At 34.3% G+C, this 20147-nt stretch overlaps 1 protein-coding gene across 6 annotated transcripts in view; it reads left to right on the top strand.

Annotated features, from left to right (window-relative positions):
• The window catches only part of LOC111048106 (BTB/POZ domain-containing protein KCTD1), a 298361-nt gene that overhangs the window by 192548 nt on the left and 85666 nt on the right, over positions 1-20147 (top strand). For 5 of the 6 annotated variants that reach the window (XM_039430713.1, XM_039430715.1, XM_039430714.1 and 2 more), the window contains one exon: positions 16786-16884. In XM_039430713.1, the coding sequence (XP_039286647.1) occupies positions 16786-16884 (99 nt within the window). Of the gene's footprint in view, positions 1-16785; positions 16885-17336; positions 17565-20147 lie in introns of those variants that run through there. The other variant, XM_022333957.2, reaches the window with a different exon arrangement.

Genomic DNA, 20147 nt, shown 5'->3' on the forward strand with positions numbered 1-20147 from the left:
ACTTATACTAGTAGTTCTGTGAACAGTAGACCTCAGGCTCAGTAAGTTACATTGACCTGTTGTTATGTTTTTTCAAAAATTAATTAATAATTTATCAATTTAAAATGTCTAGAACAATCCTAAATAAACATAGAGCTTTCTGTCCTATCGTACCGTGACGTGTACTCCCGGAATGTGAGTATGAGCGCTGTTATCAGGACTGGCTGCCGTAGATACGCCAATCCAATCAACCCATCATAGAACATTCTGTGTTGTGTTGGCGAAAAATCGGTGTGATGAAATTAACAAAATAAACTACCATAATGCTGATTTCCTACAAACTTCATTTCTCACTTTTCATAATTTTAGAAATCAATTTCTTTTCAATAATATTTGTTGCAATTTTGATCATCAGATTAGAAAAGAAAAATGTAAAAAAGTTTTCTATCAATAACTCAAAACTCTAAACTAGAATCATGGCCTCAGCTTATGGGAAGGCAACGTTAGTTGACCGAGCGAAGTGAGGTCTAAGTTTCAAGTCGACGGTTTGGCATTTATCTTAATGTTTAAATGTTTGAATGTTTGAATATTTAAATGTTCAAATGTTTAAATCCACATTACCAAAACCACAGAGCTTTAAGCTTTACGTTAATAAAAGTGAAAAGCGATCAAGAAGTTCTTCATAAAATGATGGAATGCTATATTACTATATTAGATACAATTTATATTTAATTGACACCAAAAATTTTATTTTAGAATGTAAGAAAAAGTTATTTTGTTCGCTTATATCTAGGTACTAGCCGTCAGGCTCGCTTCGCTCGCCATATCCGTCTAGCCAGGAGGCTCCGCCCCCTGGACCCCCGACTGGATCGTCCAAGAATGAAATCAGAAGGCTCGCTTCGCTCGCCTGCATTTTCCATTTGAGCATTTTTATCATATGTTTGGACAATCCAGTCGGGGGTCCAGACTAAACGTCTAGCTAAACGGATATGGCGAGCGAAGCGAGCCTGACGGCTAGTAATATAATATTCCCAGGATTGAAGTAGCAGTGCCCAATCAATTTTTCCGCGATAAATGCATTCAAATCTTCAACTTGGTGCCAACTTAACAAAGTCAACTCAACTTAATGCCAACCTGACAAAATTATTAATTTAGTTGCCAGTTAACAACTGTTTCGAAGAGGTACTCTATCTAGATTATAGTTCTATAGTAACATATGATATGGAATTTTCAATTATTAAGAGATTGGGAGAAAAATAATATACATGTAAAATACGAACTTTAAACCCTTAAAAACAACCCTTAGAGTTAAAATATTGCCAAACGATTTCTTAGTGCGCCTCTAAAGGGCCAACTGAACATACCTACAAAATTAGAACGTTTTTGGTCCGGTAGATTTTTAGTTATGCGAGTGAGTGAGTGAGTTAGTGAGTGAGTGAGTGAGTCAGTCAGTCAGTCAGTGAGTGAGTGCCATTTCGCTTTTATATATAGATACTACGGTCTTCCTTGTTTATTAGAAGAAATCTTTCGAAATCAAAATATCTCTGTTATGTGTTTTGAGAACATGTTTTCTAATTAAAGACCACTGTTAAAAATTGTCTTATTTTCTATCAAGTGGTGTATTCAATTAAATACTAAATTGGCAGTTACTTTACTGAAGCAAAACCGTTTAAAAAATTCTCTATCATCCCAGAAATTAAAATGATTTGTTTTCGCCTAATTTTTCTCAGTTTCAAAATTTCTTCGCAGTCATCTGTATCAAAAACTTATCATCAATCATTATAATAATTATATTTACATTCATATAATGATTCACTCTAACCTAAATAATAATTATCGTCTACAGAAGCATTAAATATACAACCGTTGAAAAATCAGCTGTTTCCCCGTCAAATCTTTACAGATGTCAAGTTAATCCAAATTATTTGGTTTAAACCTGCTGCTTTGGAGGTTTAAACTTTCCAAGAGTTTAAACTCAATAAAGAGTGATAAACTGATAGTGTGCAAACGGAATTTTAGTTTGAACAAAAAAAAAATCCAGATTTGGTTTTGGCTTTAGCTTAAACTTACATGGTGCAAACGGCCCTAAATGTTTAAATTTTTAAATGTTCAAATGTTTCAATGTTTCAATGTTTAAATGTTTATATGTTGCGCATTTACGGCGAAACGCGGTAATAGATTTTCATGAAATTTGACAGGTATGATCCTTTTTTAATTGCTCGCCGACGTATATACAAGGTTTTTTGAAATTTTGCATTTCAAGGATAATATAAAAGGAAAAAGGAGCCTCCTTCATACGCCAATATTAAAGTAAAAACTAAAAATCTGGTGTGGCCCACTCACACAACTTTCCTTGCCGTTATGAAAATTGATCACGTAACGCTAGTGTTCCCGTGCATCTCAAGTCTACTATTCAAAGATTTGAGCCAGCTGGTGACAGGGCAATAACTCTGGAGACACACGAGGTCTCCTCTTCATAGTGAATCATTCAATAGAATCAGCAGTTGCCAACAGTTTGCAATCACAGTTTGATAATCACATTTTCTCGAATTTCGAGCTTATTTTTATAAGCTTTTTGTTTAAATTGTATCTGAAGCCTGATAATTGAGAATCTAAAATCAAACTTTGCATAGATGGGGCGGAGCTCCTGAAATTTTTACAGATATGGGACTTGTGGCAGTTGATAGAGCTCATCGATGACTATTTTAGGTATAACTTTGATCAAAATCGTTGGAGCCGTTTTCGAGAAAATCGCGAAAAACCCTGTTTTTGACAGCATTTTCGCCATTTCAGCCGCCATCTTGAATCGCATTTGATCGACATTGTTCGTGTCGGATCCTTATAGGGGAAGGACCTTAAGTTCCAAATATCAAGTCATTCCGTTAATTGGGAGATGAGATATCATGTACACAGACGCACATACACTCATACACACAAACAACCCCTTTTTTGGACTCAGGGGACCTTGAAAAGTATAGAAATTTAGAAATTGGGATACCTTAATTTTTTTCGGAAAGCAGTACTATATCATTATACCAAAAATTTTATTATTTAAAATCAGACTATAGAATTATTCATCATAAATCAGCTGACAAGTGATTACACAGATGTGTGTAGAAGCCAGTCTATTTCTGTATTTCCATAAGGTCTATAGTTTCAATCAGGTACTTGTGGATGAGAATACTGCGTCAGGTCTAATGTTCACAGAACTACTAGTAGACAACTTACTGTCTACTAACGTTGATGGAACGATACATTTTCAAGATGTTCGATGTTTTTGAACGGGTAGTATTATAGTCCACTAGACAGCTGATTTATGATGGATAATTCTATAGTCTGATTTTTACGGTAATATTGGCGTATGAAGGAGGCTCCTTTATCCTTTTTATATTATCCTTGAAATGCAAAATTTCCAAAAACCTTGTATACACGTCAACGCGCAATTTAAAAAGGAACACACCTGTCAAATTTCATGAGAATCTATTACCGCGTTTTGCCGTAAATGCGCAACATATAATTATTTAAACATTTAAACATTAAGAGAAATGCCAAACGTCGACTTGAATCTTAGACCTCACTCCGCTTGGTCAATAAACACTAGTCTACTAGTTTCAACTTTCAAGCCATTTTCAAGTCTTCTTTTCCCAAGAAAGTCAATGCAAATTCTCCCTCCACTCGTATGCAACCCACCATTGCATGATATGTTCTCAAAAAAAGAACCAAATTATTATTTGAATGGATTTGATTCAATTTTCTCTCAAGAACGTTAGGAAGAAATCACAAAGTGACATAACTCCTCATTCCGAAATTGTGATTTTCTATCCAATGAATGAATAAATAAATAATCATAAACTATTTCCCAGTATTATCCTATCTTAAACCACATAACCAAATACTGAATGTCTACAGTAGGTCTTAATTCATTTTTCAAAACTAAACTGTTAACGTTCCATGATGATTGAAGGGTTTTTCATTATTTTTCCAGTATTTCGACTACTATCACTGCACAAGTTGTCTATTATTTCTCGCCTCAGTAACGAGACTATGAAACCCCTGTATTCAAGTCGATTGAAAGTGAGTGCTTTGACGTTGAGATGAGAGAGCAAATATTGCACAATGCTGTTCTGAGAGACAGTTAATAATATTCACAGCTGAAGAAGAAGGATCATAAAAGAGGTACGTGGTTGGAAGATTGGCATTTGTGAGCCGGAGATAATATTCGCTTGGTTGGATTAGTAAGACTTTAAAAGCAAAGAGGGAAGATGGCTCAGTACTGGTTGATTGATGAGCCATAAATGAGTACCGGTATTTCTTCAGCCGGTAGTCTACTCAAAAGACTTCAAATGGACCATCTCATCTTTTTTCTTTCCACTTACTTTTCTCTTGCTAGTCCACCCTCTCCTCTTACTTCTCACATCTTCTCATTATTTTGTTCTTGTCCTCTCATTTCTTCTCTTCTACCTAATCAAATTGTCTTTGTTTTCCGCCTTTGTTCTCACTCCACGTTGCTACAGACATTCTTATAACTATCCCAATGTTTGTCGTGTAGTTCTACACTTTCTTGTCCACCTCTTTCCAAACTCGGTCTTACTACTTTCTTCCTATCTTTCTTCACCATCACCTCTATCCTCTGCTTTTGTTTTCATGTTCTCCACATTGAATCTTCTTCTCATTCTTCATTTTCTTCTTACATTCAAGAATAATGTTTAAATGATTTTTTTTTCAGTTACACATTGTTCATCATTCTTATTATTCTGCTTCTTTTAATTCTCTTACTTCTTCCTCTACGAATTTACCTTTTCTTCCGTGTATCTACTTTCTATCATCATTCATCCACCCGTATTCTTCTGTAAATATCAACTTCCATTTCTTGTCTTTCATTAAGCTTGCTTGGTCTTCTCTTTGTTCTCTTTTCCCCTCACTCATCCTCACCATTTCTCTCTTGTTTCCCTCTTCCTCTTCTCATCTTGTCCTCCTTCTTCCCAATACTTATTTATTCTTCTTCTATGCTTTCTTACTTTCCCTCCACACTCTTGTAAAACTCTTGTGCCTCCTTGAGAATGCAGTTAAGGGCGTAACAGGTAAAAAAAAGGAGGAGGAAAATGCAGGAACCTGCACACAAGCTTTTAAAAGCTGAAATACCAAGAAGATTGTTGGAATAGAGAATTCATGTGGATAAGGTTTTTAGAGATCTTCTTAGAAAACGTACTATGTTTGGTTGAAGTACTGTTTCTGCTATTTCAAGAATGGTGGATGTCATTTTCCAAAGAGTGATAATTATTATCGTAGCATTGTTCTGTATACACGTCATAGTTCATATTATAAGAAATTTAATGTATGAGTGACATTTATTGTATGAACTATGAACAGTCTTATTTTTATAATAGTTCCATCAATTCAGATCAAATTCATTTCGGGCAAATTATCATATATTTATTTATACACTAGCAGGTAACCCGTGCTTCGCGAGGGTCTATTTTAAAACTTGACGTAATGAAATCCAGAAGAATTGAAAATAGGCCTATAAGAATCCTCGGTTGATTAAGAATTTATAAGCTGCATTTCAAGTGAATCAGTCCAGTAGTTCAGACGTGATGATGCGTCAAACATAATTTCCCAATCCTCTACACGTGTATACGTCTTTAAGCCAGTTCTTTCCTCTATTATAGTATAGAAGATGATAGATAGATGGATATATCATCCATTTATCTATCATCTTCTACACTAAAATAAAGGAAATGAATGAGAATAAATTTTGAAAGGTTTGAGATATCAATGTGCGGTTTCCACCATACCTTTTCTCTGGAAATCCTATCATATGACCACCTTTCAATTAAAAAAAGAAGTTGAATTCAAAGTGGTGGTTCCAAAATGGCGGAAAAAATTTGGGTGTGACGGAAAACCTGTTTTTATCATTCGAAAAGGATCCCTAATCTTACCTATCTTCTAATTACCCTTTCAAGAGAAATGTTCTGAACTGAAAACTTGATGTAATCAAATATTGAAGAATTTAAAATAGGTTTGTAACCATCCCCGGTTAAGCAAGAATCTATATGCAAAATTTCAAGTTAATCAGTCCAGTAGTTCAGACGTGATGATGCGTCAAACATAATTTTCCTATACTACTTTACACCTGTATACCTGTATAATAATATTTTTTAATTCCACCATATGATTTGGTGATTCTTTTATGAAATCGTATGTACTATTAATGAATTTTGAACATTAATTATGAAGAATCTAGAAGAAAATTGAAATTTGGGCTTCCAGGTGCACGAGATTGATATTTTTAGAATCTATGTTCAAAATTTGGAGATCTAAATCATTCCCGTTTTTCCAGTATGCAATCCACAAGTTGACATGTTTTGATGCGAACAAACGAACTCACGAACAAACACAACCCTACTCTCTCTTCTTCTATCTTCTATCTATATATATAAAAGCGAAATGGCACTCACTCACTGACTGACTGACTGATTCACTCACTCACTCACTCACTCACTCACTCACTCACTCACTCACTCACTCGCATAACTAAAAATCTACCGGACCAAAAACGTTCAAATTTGGTAGGTATGTTCAGTTGGCCCTTTAGAGGCGCACTAAGAAATCTTTTGGCAATATTTTAACTCTAAGGGTTGTTTTTAAGGGTTTAAAGTTCGTCTTTTAGCATGTATATTCTTCTTCTCCCAATCTCTTAATTATAATTGAAATTTCCATATCATATGCTACTATAGAACTATAATCTAGATAGAGTACCTTTTCGAAACAGTTGTTAACTGGCAACTAAATTAATAATTTTGTCAGGTTGGCATTAAGTTGAGTTGTCTTTGTTAGGTTGGCACCAAGTTGAAGATTTAAATGCATTTATCGCGGAAAAATATTGATTGGGCACTGCTACTTCAATCCTGGGAATATTATATTACTAGCAGTCAGGCTCGCTTCGCTCGCCATATCCGTTTAGTCTGGACCCCCGACTGGATTTTCCTAACATATGATGAAAATGCAGGCGAGCGAAGCGAGCCTGCTGATCTCACTCTTGGACGATCCAGCCGGGGGTCCTGGGGGCGGAACCCCTGGCTAGACGGATATGGCGAGCGAAGCGAGCCTGACGGCTAGTATTATATAGATTGATACATACAATATAATTCTCAATTATGAATGATTGGGAAAGGAACAACAGGCTTCAAGCCCAAAACTGTTCCTTTCCCAAATTTGCATAGAAATTGTTCGAAAAAGGTAATGTTTACTCTTTATGATGTTTGTCCAATTTTGAATGGATTAAAATGATTATGTTCTATGGAAAGTCAAATAAGAGAGTTAACCCTCCACTACCAAGTAGTATAAACGTAATTTTTCTATTGTCCTTATACACATAATTATAATCATAATTAAACTCAGTAATTTACAGGGCTGGTAGGTATCGGTGAACCCAATTCTACAAAGAAAAATTACTCAATTATTTGCTCTACTGCAATGACTAAAAGAAACAGATTAATTATATTGCAGGCCAAAGGAAATAATTCATTCAATCCTTGCAATTAGAAACGGTCAATGGCGGTTAAATGAACGCTGGAAATAATAATCGTAATTTCAAAGTTAATCGTGACTGTTCCGCACTAAGTGGCCGTTGAATCTCTGCTCTGAATATCTTTCCCGGGGATAAAAAGAAGTTTCACTCTAACACAGTAGGTACCTCAATAGAATGTCAATTCATTTCTTGAAACTGCTGGGGGTTTCAAGTTCTTTGAATTTCTTCAGATGGATTTCTTCTATGCTTCAGAATGTTTTATCATTCTTGTGAACTCTGCATTGTAACATATTTTACATTGTTCACATAGACTCTGGTCTATTGGTAGTAGAGTGTTACCTCCTCCCATCATCCGCTATATTCTTCAACATCATGAAATGAAGGAAAGAATATTGTTATGTATAATGTATAACTCTTTCTTGAGTCATGACATCAAGAAATCCAATTTTATAATGATGATTAGATTTTTCTTTATAAATGCAACTATTTATAAACTGAGCTATTACTTCATAAAGGTTACTTGAAGACTTTTATAATAATCAATTGGGAGTGGAGTGATGTAATTTTATTTATTTTAGTCAATATTCTTGTAGTGCCCACTTCACTCTGCATTTTTCAATTTGCATGAATTCTCATTTGATTCCCATCACACTTCATCCAGGCTTTGGACAGATAAGACAAACAATACACCTCACAATAACAATACTTCACTATCACACCCTCTCTCACACACACATTCACTTTCTCTCTTACTAGCCACTCTTAGTACAAAGTGGCAACAGTGTTGGTAGAGACGGGTGGTGGTGTCAAGAGCAAGCTTTGACCTTGAGGGACCCATTTTCGTTTGGCCAACTATAGTGCTTCCTCAAAACATAAAGAGACTTACGTTGGTGCATATGATCTGTTTTCGTAACAACATGTAAGGACTGTGAGCGCGGCCTCAGTATAGCTACGAGTTAGCCAGGTCGTATAAATACAGTGATGTGCAGTTATGTAGTTGGGCATTATATTTGATTGCATGTTTACCAGCTTGATCTTATAGTATGTATGTCATGTTTGCAATGCATTAACGTGAATAAAGACCAGTTTTTTAATAAGAGTTATCAATCTGGATGAGCTGCTTTACTACAAGATGTGTTATTAGGTGAATCATTTCTATTCTATGAAGCTACTCGTTGACCGAGCGAAGTGAGGTCTAAGATTCAAGTTGTGACACATCAAAAAATTAATAGTCATAAAGATACATATTTTGAACGAAAACGAAAACAATTCGACAAAACCTCAAATGTCATTGTCAAATAGAAATATCGATAATTTATTATCGTTGTCACCAGCAATATCGATTAATCAATAAATCTCCAATGAAAAAGTAGATCTCCAACTTGGGACTTACTTAAGTAGAAAACTGTAATCGAATCTATCATCCAAGTTGCATTCATTCAACTTGTGCGGTAGAAATATCTATGTTTATTGACGACTATGTATAGTCTAATCTAATAATAGATCAAAATGAGTTTCTGTGATCTTGTTCTACTATATTAAAACTTGATTGATCAACTTGATAAATTCGAATGTACAACTTGATTGACTACTATACTTTGATAATTTGGCACATTTGCTAAATGTGCCTGGAGCCATCTAGACTATAATCGAAGGTCACTAATTCGTCTCCTAGAGGTGTAAGGTAGAGAACAAGAAATCCTGGTTTCTCTTAAGTTTGAATAAGCCTCAGGCTGGAGATTTCCTGCTGTAAAATATACACATTCGCATAGTTTAAAAACAAATCAGATTCGAAGGTCACACTCATCAAATCTGTTGACTAACGGCACCTGATATGTTTATAGGATATTGAAGAGGCATGTCTTCTTTTGAGAGGAACTCACTGCAGCTGAGATTTTCAGCGGTAATAATTTTATAATTTGAATGAACATTATGAGTTTTTGATAGAATGAAAAAATATAAGTTATCATTAGATTGGTAATCGTCTCATTCAACTTGTGAGAAATCACAGAAAAGATCAAGTTTATGAGATGAGTTTTTGTCTATTGAGAATTGATCAATTTATAGTGAATTAAATTTTTTTCTCGTTCTGGAAAGTGAATCGTTCAATTCAAAATTTGGTGCACAACATATTATCGTGTGATTTTTAATAGGAACATATTTGGTCTGAAGCCTGTAGTGCCTCTCTAGTAGCTGTACGAAATGGGACGATCAATAAATGAGTTTGTATGGTTACTTGAGAACAAAATTGACGCACATTTATTCTTATCAGATCTAATATATCTAAGATCTTTCAATCACATTATTATATTGTTTGATTATGATTTATAATTGATAATAAATCGAATAAACAAATATGCAAATATTTTTTTCACTCAAATATGTTTGTATCTTGGAAAGCACATTTCATACTCATACTAGTAGTTTAGAGACGACTGGAAGGTCACACATATCAAATTTGTGGGATAACGGCACCTGATGTCTGTAGAGGAACGTCTCCTTTGGGAGTTTCAACTGTGAGTTGCTGAGGAACTAGAAGGCCATGGGCAGCTGCTGTCTAATGGGGCCCATCGATCGTAAAGTGTTGTTAATGGGGCCGTGCGATGGATGAGGCTTAGTCCTGCCTCCTGACTCCTGTTTGAAGAAGCGGCTCTCAGGCCTACAACTTGCCAATATAATACACGTCGTCAAGACCAAAACCAACCAACGATAATTGCTAGTGACTTGCTGGTGGTACCCTTTACTTATTTCTTCCCACCGTCATCTTTGCACTTCCGTTTTCTACTCCTACTTCTTCTTGCTGCTTATTCTTCTTCTCTCTTTTCTATTTTCTTGTTGTCTCTTTTTTGCAACCATTTTTTTTTCTTATTGTTATTTTTTTCGTCCAATGTTTCTTCTCATTCTATTTCCCTTATTCATGTTTTTTCTTTTTCTTGTATTAATATTGTTATCCCTTTTTTCTCTTATTATTTTCAGTATTCCAAAATTTTACTTTTTCTCCGGCCCTTATTACACCACTACTATTTCATCATCCTCCTCAACCACTATTTTTCTCTTCGTACTGCTCCTCCTCTTCTTCATCACCTCCTTTTTGCTTTCTTCAAATCTATCTGTCTGCTGTGTTCTGTATTCTTTTCCAGTTTCCCTATCATCTTATATCATAAATTGTCTTTCTTTTCAATTTTTTTTCGGCGTCCCCTCATAGAGTATTGTTTTCTTTCTGCTCTTTCTGTTACACTTCTTTCCTCTTCCACTTTCTCTATGTTTGTAATTCTTCTCTTTGTCCGTCAATGTTTCACATCTCATCCTATTCTCCGATATAACCACTTCAACTAACTTCCTAGTTGTCTCATGATCACGTCTCAGCTACCAACATATTATCAGTAGAGGAAATGAGACAACTTGAAGAAGATGCAAAAATGAGAATTGCATGCAGAATGATGAAAGCTACTGAATGCTGAGAAAACACATCAATTCCTATAAAGCTTACTCTCCTGTCATCAATTATGTTTGCCACCACTTCCCTTGTGTTATTAGTAGATTGGAATGGTGGAATGGAGAACCAAGAATCAGATTCAAGGCAATGTTGGGCACATGAAGGCCCGGCGTTTTCTCGTAATAACAGTAATTTGCGCAGTTTTATTAGGGCTCTGGTAACACCCATTCACAGTAATCTGCGAAAACCAAGATGGTGATGTGTGCGGTGGGCTGGTGCATAGACATGAGTGATGTGCTGACAGGTGTGAACAGTCCATTACTGTCCTGAAGAGTGAGGTTTCAGGAGTGAAGAGTAGTGAGTGCTGATCAAGGAGCAGAAATAAAAAAAATATGGAAAGGCGAACCTGGGGATAATAGATTAAACAAACCGAGAAACAAGAAAAACAATAATTCAGAATTCTGAGAAGATTCATTAACAAACAAATAATATGTGCTGAAAAGTTATGATATTGAACTCATATTCAGTTCATAGAGCTCACAAAGTCGAAATCCTTTACAAAGCAGACTCATAATTTGTAGGTAGTGAATAATAGACGTTTTTCAAAGCATCTGAGCAATTTGATGTAATTTTCATGTTGTTGCACTTATACTTTCTATTTTTCCCCTCCTCATCGGTCATTCTCGTCCCATCATCTTCATCCCCTCCTCCTCCTCATCCTACTCTCCTCCTCTCCATTCTCCTTATCATCCTTTCCCTCTTCTTCTTCTCCTCTTTTTTCTTCTTCCACTCCATCCACCGCCTGCACATCTCATTATTTCTATTCTTCTTCTTATATAATAGTTTATTGGAAAATAGTGTACGTTTAAATGTTTTCTCTCTCTGTATCATTGGTGATTGTATCATGGTGGACTTCATTTGTAAATTATAATATTTTGTGGTTGTAGATAATGCGCACAGTCATTGTATATCAAATGTAGATAATAAAATACAGTACTATGTACTATGTATTTTGTGGCAGAGTATAGTAGCTACAAAGATCGAACTATATATTATCAACTATTATAACACCGGCGATTCAACAAATATTAAATTTATAGTCACCATCACTTCAGTTATTTGTGCGCATGATCAAACAGTCACTTATTATTCTGGGGTAGAAGGAGGGAGTGAAACTAGAAATAAGTGCAAGTCCACTCCACACGTGTGAGTGAGGACTATTCAGAAGCAGCAATAGATGTTTATAGAGGAGACTACATTTTCTCGGGTAAGCCTCGTTAAACGTGTTTTTACTGGCCGGCGTTGAATGGCTGCAGAAGCTGCCATCCCGCAGCCCCGGGGCATTTCCGTTTATCGCCATATCTGAATTATTCCAGAAGCGGCGACGTTAGCGCACTCTGATGGTGGCTTCTGGAACTTTGGTGGAAGGGTTTAGATGCCGCTGTACTCTTATCCAGATAGCAAGCAATCAACTATAGAAATACTACACAGATACAGCAACGATGTATAGAGAGATCCGGCAGATTTTATTCAATTAGACAGACCGACTCCTCATTCATTGATGATATTTAATTATAACTTCTTGGTCCCTTGTCGGTCGTTCATGTTTTCATTTCCGCTTCCGGTTTATTTTTCTAGAGCGGTGCGGCGGCCGAAACTCTTAATTGACGCTCTTGGGGTGCCCCCTTCCCCACTCCTACCCCACAGCCCGTGTTATCTTTTCCAACTAATGATTGCAATGTGAGTTTTCGGATTCTTTGATAATGTACGAAACTCGTGTTATCTTATTACTATTTATATTTTTATAGATAAAAGTTCTTGAACTTTTTCTCTGATCACGTTCTTGTTGGTTTTGGTTTATTCATTTCTGATTTGGTAGATGAATTAGCATCATTCCTGGCAAATGTCATAATACTCTCAAGCATTTTCTTGAATTAATTATGATCATCAAGAGAAACTAGCTATGAACAGAGGTTCAAGCAAAGTGTGATCCGGATTCTCATTACATTTGGGATATTTGTTCGTTCCAGATCACTGTGAATGTTAGTTGCTATCACATTATAGCATTATAAAAAGTATTTTTCAGCTTTCAAGCTCAAACTAAGCTTGAACAGTACATAAAATTCTTGAGATACAATCATAGAATAAACAATTCATACCAGATTGTTTATCTATTATACAGTACATCCTAATATTATTGACCGAACGAAGTGAGGTCTAAGATTCAAGTCCACGGTTTGGCATTTCTCTCAATGTTTAAATGTTCAAATGTTCAAATGTTTAAATGTTTAAATGTTCAAATGTTTAAATGTTTAAATGCTTAAATGTTTAAATGTTTAAATTCTTAAATGTTTAATAATGTTCAAATGTTTAAATGTTTAAATGTTTAAATGTTTAAATGTTTAAATGTTTAAATGTTTAAATTTTAAATGTTTAATGTTTAAATGTTTAAATGTTTAAATGTTTAAATGTTTAAATGTTTAAATGTTTAAATGTTTAAATGTTTAAATGTTTAAATGTTAAATGTTTAAATGTTTAATGTTTAAATGTTTAAATGTTTAATGTTTAAATGTTTAAATGTTTAAATGTTTAAATGTTTAAATGTTTAAATGTTTAAATGTTTAAATGTAAATGTTTAAATGTTTAAATTTTAAATGTTTAAATGTTTAAATGTTTAAATGTTTAAATGTTTAAATGTTTAAATGTTTAAATGTTTAAATGTTTAAATGTTTAAATGTTTAAATGTTTAATGTTTAAATGTTTATGTTTAAATGTTTAAATGTTTAAATGTTTAAATGTTTAAATGTTTAAATGTTTAAATGTTTAAATGTTTAAATGTTTAAATGTTTAAATGTTTAAATGTTTAAATGTTTAAATGTTTAAATGTTTAAATGTTTAAATGTTTAAATGTTTAAATGTTTAAATGTTTAAATGTTTAAATGTTTAAATGTTTATATGTTTGTATGTTGCACATTTACAGCGAAACGCGGTAATAGATTTTCATGAAATTTGACAGGTATGTTCCTTTTTAAATTGCGCGTCGACGTATATACAAGGTTTTTGGAAATCTTGCATTTCAATGATAATATAAAAGGGAAAAGGAGCCTCCTTCATACACCAATATTAGAGTAAAAATCAGACTATAGAATTATTCATCATAAATCAGCTGTCAAGTGATTAGACAGATGTGTGGAGAAGCCAGCCCATTACTGTATTTGTATAATGTCTATAGTTTCAATCAAAGACATTAAAGAGGTATGCATCTTTAAGCTCGGTTTACACCAAAGTTATTAACAAAACGGTTATAAGTTAATCCTTATGGATTCTATTAGATTGAATGGAAGTTAACAAACACGTATGCTTATCATGTGTATGATAAGTTATGTTCAATCTAATATAATCTATAAGGATTGAGTTATGAACTTTTTTCATTAAATTTGGTCTAATCGCAGCTTTAAGGTCTTTGGTTTCAATATTTTGTTTTGCAGTCATGGTATTATTATGCGTGCCCATCTGTATCAATATTCTCACATTCGAAAAAACTAATTTAATAGGTGAATGAAATTAGACAAATGAACTAAATAATGCTGGAGAAATTATAATATTTTTGATTCTAAAAAAAATAATTTTCATCAGATAGAAAGATCATCACGGAACTGGATGAATTATATCATATGGAATACAAATTCAAACGTGAATTGAGTTTGTTAACATTTAAAACAGTTGACATCAGGTACTTGTGGATGAGAATACTGCGTGAGGTCTACTGTTCACAGAGCTACTAGTTCAAATGTTTATTTCCAATCGTATAGGTCATTCGGGGCAAATTCTACATTTCATAATTGATTGTCTTTTCTTCCGCTATCTCCTTGGAATCAATAAGCTTCTCTTTCAGGATGATATAGAGCACTCTTCGAGAAAAAATTTTACGATAACGACTTTTGTGGAATGGAAGTTGCATCATAACTTAGAATGATACTTGGCGATCTGTCTATTCGTGCATAATTTTCAATTATCAGGCGATAATAGAGGATAGAGCCGACATGTAGAACTAACCCACTTATTTATTATGCATCAAGATGTAAGTTTTGCTTTTTCCACCTTTCTAATTCGAGGATAATAGTGTCAAAAGCAATCCGAATCCGGGGAGGCTTATCGTAAAATCACAAAAATGATAATTGAATGCGTGAGCATCAGATTGATGTTGGCGAAAATAAGAGGGTAGATTTTGTTAGGAGAAGAGAAAGAAGATTTGCTTCTTCCAAAACAACTAGATGTTATTTATTACTGTGGAGATACCTGACTGGTTTTTTGGGAATGTATCGCTGTTGAAGTGGAATAGGCGGATCGGAGATCTATTCCAAGATCGAGATACAACCAAAATGAACAATTGATCGATTAAATTGCTTCCTGTGTTTGATGATGAAGAATTTTGTATGAGGAAGGAGATCGATTATCAGGATCTTTTTAGTTGGAGGAACTAATTCGTTTACGAAACTAGTATATACTAGGGCCTTTTACTACTACTACTACTACCACCACTACTACTACTACTACTAACTATAACTTCTATGGCTTTCGATAGACTAAACTATAAACAAAGGATATAATGTAATCAAATAAAATTGGTTCTGTAGAGAAATGAATCCGAATATTTTATTTTATAGTATTCATGATGAAACGAAATATTTTAGTTCTATTGCTCTGTAGGCCCTAATATTTATTCTTCCAGTCTATCGATGACTCAGCTAGTTTGTAATGTTTGGAATCACAGACTAAACTGAGCCGTCTCTTTTTCTGATATGTCTGCTACACAAAAGTGTTGGATATCTGAGATTTTTTGAATTTTGGGGTACGCGTCTCCCTTGTCTCCTATGGTGGAGACTCCCATGATCAAGATGGAAATTGCTCTCCAACATTTTTCTTCCGTTTATAATTTTTCATGAAAACTTCAAATTCTCATTCCCATATACGTTCTTCTCCGTCTCCTCCTGAAACAGAAGTTATAATTGAGCTATGATTAAAGCTTTTTGAATAACTAATCTATTTGAAAATGTTCAATTCTGCCCACTCACGATGAGTTCACAGAGAAAACGTGAGAGAGATCCTGAGAGAACATGAAGATCTGAGAGTCAAGTGTGCCGAAATGACACTGGCGAGAAGGTGAGAAAATCGTTGGTGCGAAGTGGTCATGTGGAATAACGGCACAATCGGCGTCTTTCTTATTCGCTAATCACGAGAGGAAATCAACAGGCTGGCCAAATACCCTGGTCACGACTAATCTATGCGATCGGGATGCTAAAGCACGCACACTGTCCGTCAGATTAGCCTTTTATCTCGTGCATCATCGTGTACTTCTTCACCGCTGATGACCTTTCACTGACGCTCCTCACTTCTCAGCCACGGAAACATCACCTACCTCACAAACAAACATTGCTACATTTGAATGTTTACATTCCAACAAGGCTAGGACAAATATCAACTGAGCTAATCCTTCTGGATTTTTGGAAAGGGCTCAAGAAAACGCGATTCAGTGATAAAGATTTGTAGATTCAATTCAATCGGGGGTTCTGTTATACGATAGTATAGATGTATTCCAAAATGAAAACATCATGAAGGATGTGCTAACACTGGATATATTCCATAAATAGAGATGAAATACGTTATTATTAGAATAGAAGTCTCGAATTTGTTTTAGATCGTGATATACTAATGATTCCTTTCAGATTTCCAGACCTGATACTGGCACTCAAGTAATATATTGAGATCTCTTGAAAGTTTTGATTCTTTCTAAATGTTTTGACGCTCTCATTAATCTTTTTCAATTGTTTTTTTTTAGGAGAAAATGCGACCTGCGGTCGGAAGTTGACACCAAAGAGCCGAAAGACCTCACTGCAGGTCGGGCTGTCCTCCTATCGACTGCTCAGATAAAAATGAGGTAACCATTTTTCAAAATGAATTACCTATTTTGAAGATATTCCAACATAACTTCTCCCTTTTGCAGCTCCTGTTTCAATTTTTATTTTTCTCATGAATTTTACGATTCTGCTCAGCTATAAATAAATAGATGTCAAATTGAGGGCAGTTATCTCTTCTTTGATTGTTTTCTTTGTGTTCTTATTTATTTCAGAATTTTTTTCATTTTTAGCATCTCCTCCACATTATCAATATCAAGAGCCGTTCTCAATTCCTATTGTAGTTATATTGATCTTTATAATTGTAAACAATTTCTTTTATCGCAAACTACGTAGTAAGGTACCGAGGTTGCTATCAAAATCAGGTTGCTATCAGTTTGGCCTTAAACTATAACTATATAGCTGGGAAGGTAATAGCGTTGTACTTATCTCTTCATAGGCTGCTCAACCTTTACCGACCCCTTCCAACACTTCGTAATTCTAGTAGATTCTCTGCATTGGCTTTGATTCTAACCTAAAAGTCTTCACAGCAATGTTCACTGAAACGTCACTCGAACAACAGTTGTTCCAACTGTTCCTGTGAGTTACAAACATTAGCCTGCTTATTCGTTTCACTTTTAATACTAAAACAAACTGAGGAACACATTTATACAGCGGTCTCAAGCACAACCGTCATGTTTGAACTTTCCAACTCAACTCTCAGGTAGGTGAAACTATATTCAACTAATCTAAGTTACATTCATGAAAAGTTGCAATTCTTTAAAGGCTCTTACACGTGAATTAGACATGAATAAGGATTTCGAGGTTGAGCTATATGACATTTCCTATTTGTTGATGAGAAAAATATAAAACGTTATACAAGAAATCCAATATTGTATGCATGTATTCATGCAAAAATCTCTTAAAAACGCACATGATATCACACAGCATACAACTTCTGAACTCAACCGAACTATATCTATATAAATAAAAATCGAGCCTCAAATTTTGACATTCAATAACTTTTTTATGTGTGCACCGAATTTGATGATTTTTTTAGTTCTGTACGTTATGTTCAGGACAAGGTTCATGACATATCAAATTTGATATTGGAGCACCGGGCTTCGCTCTTTATTTTTTTTTATTGATAAACAGAACACAATTCTCTAAAATGATCGTGTTTAGAATGAACGTCAGCTTATGAATTCTGGGGATCCGATATTTTTATTTTCCACAGAATCGTTGCTCACTTTCTACCATCCACAGACGACGAAAGTCTCAGCTGTTCCAGCCAAGGATGAATTATTATCATTTCAATGTCGTTTAGCGAGTTTTCCCAAGGATGAGACCTAGTGCAATCGAATTTTTATATCATAAACGTACTATGTTCCAAATTTCGTGAAAATCATTAGAGCCGTTTTCGAGATCCGTTGAACATAAATAACCAGATATAAAATAGATGTACAGAAATTGCTTGCTTAATATAATTGGAATATCGGGGGACCGAGCTTTGCTCTGGAGTTTAAAAGCATAGATAACTCGTAACGAAAGATTGAATTTATAGTTTTTATTCATTTTCTCAGTTGTACAATTATTTTTTCCTACAGATACCTTGAAAAGTGGCCATTCCGGCACTGATTACAAAGTATTACTTTGCGTACTCCAGATTTGCAACATGGCAACACAAAATAGTTAGTGGGTTATATGGATGAATGGTACGCGAAAGCCAAAATTAAGTTGGTTAGAATGACTGTGTTCGGATGAGAATCACTTCAATGGCTACATTTTATGATGAAATCTCATTCTAGAAATCCAAAATAAGAATAATGTTCATGTAAATCATAATTTAATAATTACTTCTCATCATTTAATAATTAATAATGTTTCTTTTCTATTGATAATTATTATTGCAACTGCAAACAATGAGAAATGTACTCTAGCAAATACACATTATGAAATTTGAATTTTGAGGTTATATAATTACCGTTCATTGATATCCATGTGAATAAAAAAAACTACAATCAAAATTCTCTGGTGTCCATGTTATTTTTAGGATACTTTGAGCATTTTTTCGTAATTTGAGACCGTAAATCTAATATAATTTCTGGAAATTGTTTTTAGATAGGTAGGTGGAAAGATGGAACGAACGTAGTTACGATTTTTTCCGCTAGGTCGCGCGCCTGTCGGTTCTCCATACTTCCATCATTCAAATCAACCATTGGCGCGTATTTTGAATGCAAATTTGTTGTTTCTCATTTGATTTTCGTAATAATTTGTGTAAAAAATGGATGTGGATAGTGTTGAATGTGATTGTGGAAGTGAGACACAATAGTAGGCAGCAGCGGTAGCTCATAAAATTGACTCATAATTGAAGAAAAAAAATTAACATATAAGAAAGAAGAATATTCGAATTCCACTTTTACTCTCCGAAAAAGCTAAGTTAGAAAACCCTGTAAATACTAGATTTAAAGCGAAATGAGTAAAACTATATCATTTCATACCTATGTAGGAAGGAATTATTTTTCAACATCAATCATATTATTTTGTTATTATAATCTTCATTATAGTACTAATTTATGATTTTTTGTAGATGGGATAAAAATAATTGACTCCTGGATAACTCTGAAATATCACGTCTATTGTAATTTCAATTAACTTCTGAACATTTATGTGTGCAATGATTGCAATTCTTCATAATAAGCAATTCAAGTGCCACAATATAACGCTCAAAAAAAATTGATGAATTATGAGACATTTTTACCTTCAATTACCTATTTTTTACATTCAATGGTAACTGTAGGAAAATTCAATGTGAAATACGTGCGCAAAGTTCCTCTACTGCACTCAAGAAACCATTCCAGACCAGTAAACGTTTCTTTCGGTGCAGCAAACTGTCACTTTGCGCACTAGTTGCATAAATAACTATTACAGTTATTTGAGGAGGCACAACAGACTTATGCCCAAAACTGTCCCTTTTCAAATTTATATTACAGTCAAAATCAAAATCTAGGTTAAGCTACTATCACTCATCAAAATAACAATTTATTCACACTTCAAAAAACAAACACATCATCAATTATTACAAATAGATATACTATGAATTCGATTTAGAATGAGATACTATGTTTGCTACAATTTTTTTTATGTACCACTAACAGCATCTAGTTACTATTTTGGACTTTCTGAAGTGAACATGTTTTCTAAAAAAAAAGAAATAAACGAAAATAAGTTTCTCTTGCTGAATTTTTCTTCTCGTCAGATCAGCTGGATGATTCCACACACAAGCACTCGGTCACTCTCTTCCATT

Source organism: Nilaparvata lugens, chromosome 6 (genome assembly GCF_014356525.2).
Source record: "Nilaparvata lugens isolate BPH chromosome 6, ASM1435652v1, whole genome shotgun sequence".
NCBI lineage: Eukaryota > Metazoa > Arthropoda > Insecta > Hemiptera > Delphacidae > Nilaparvata > Nilaparvata lugens.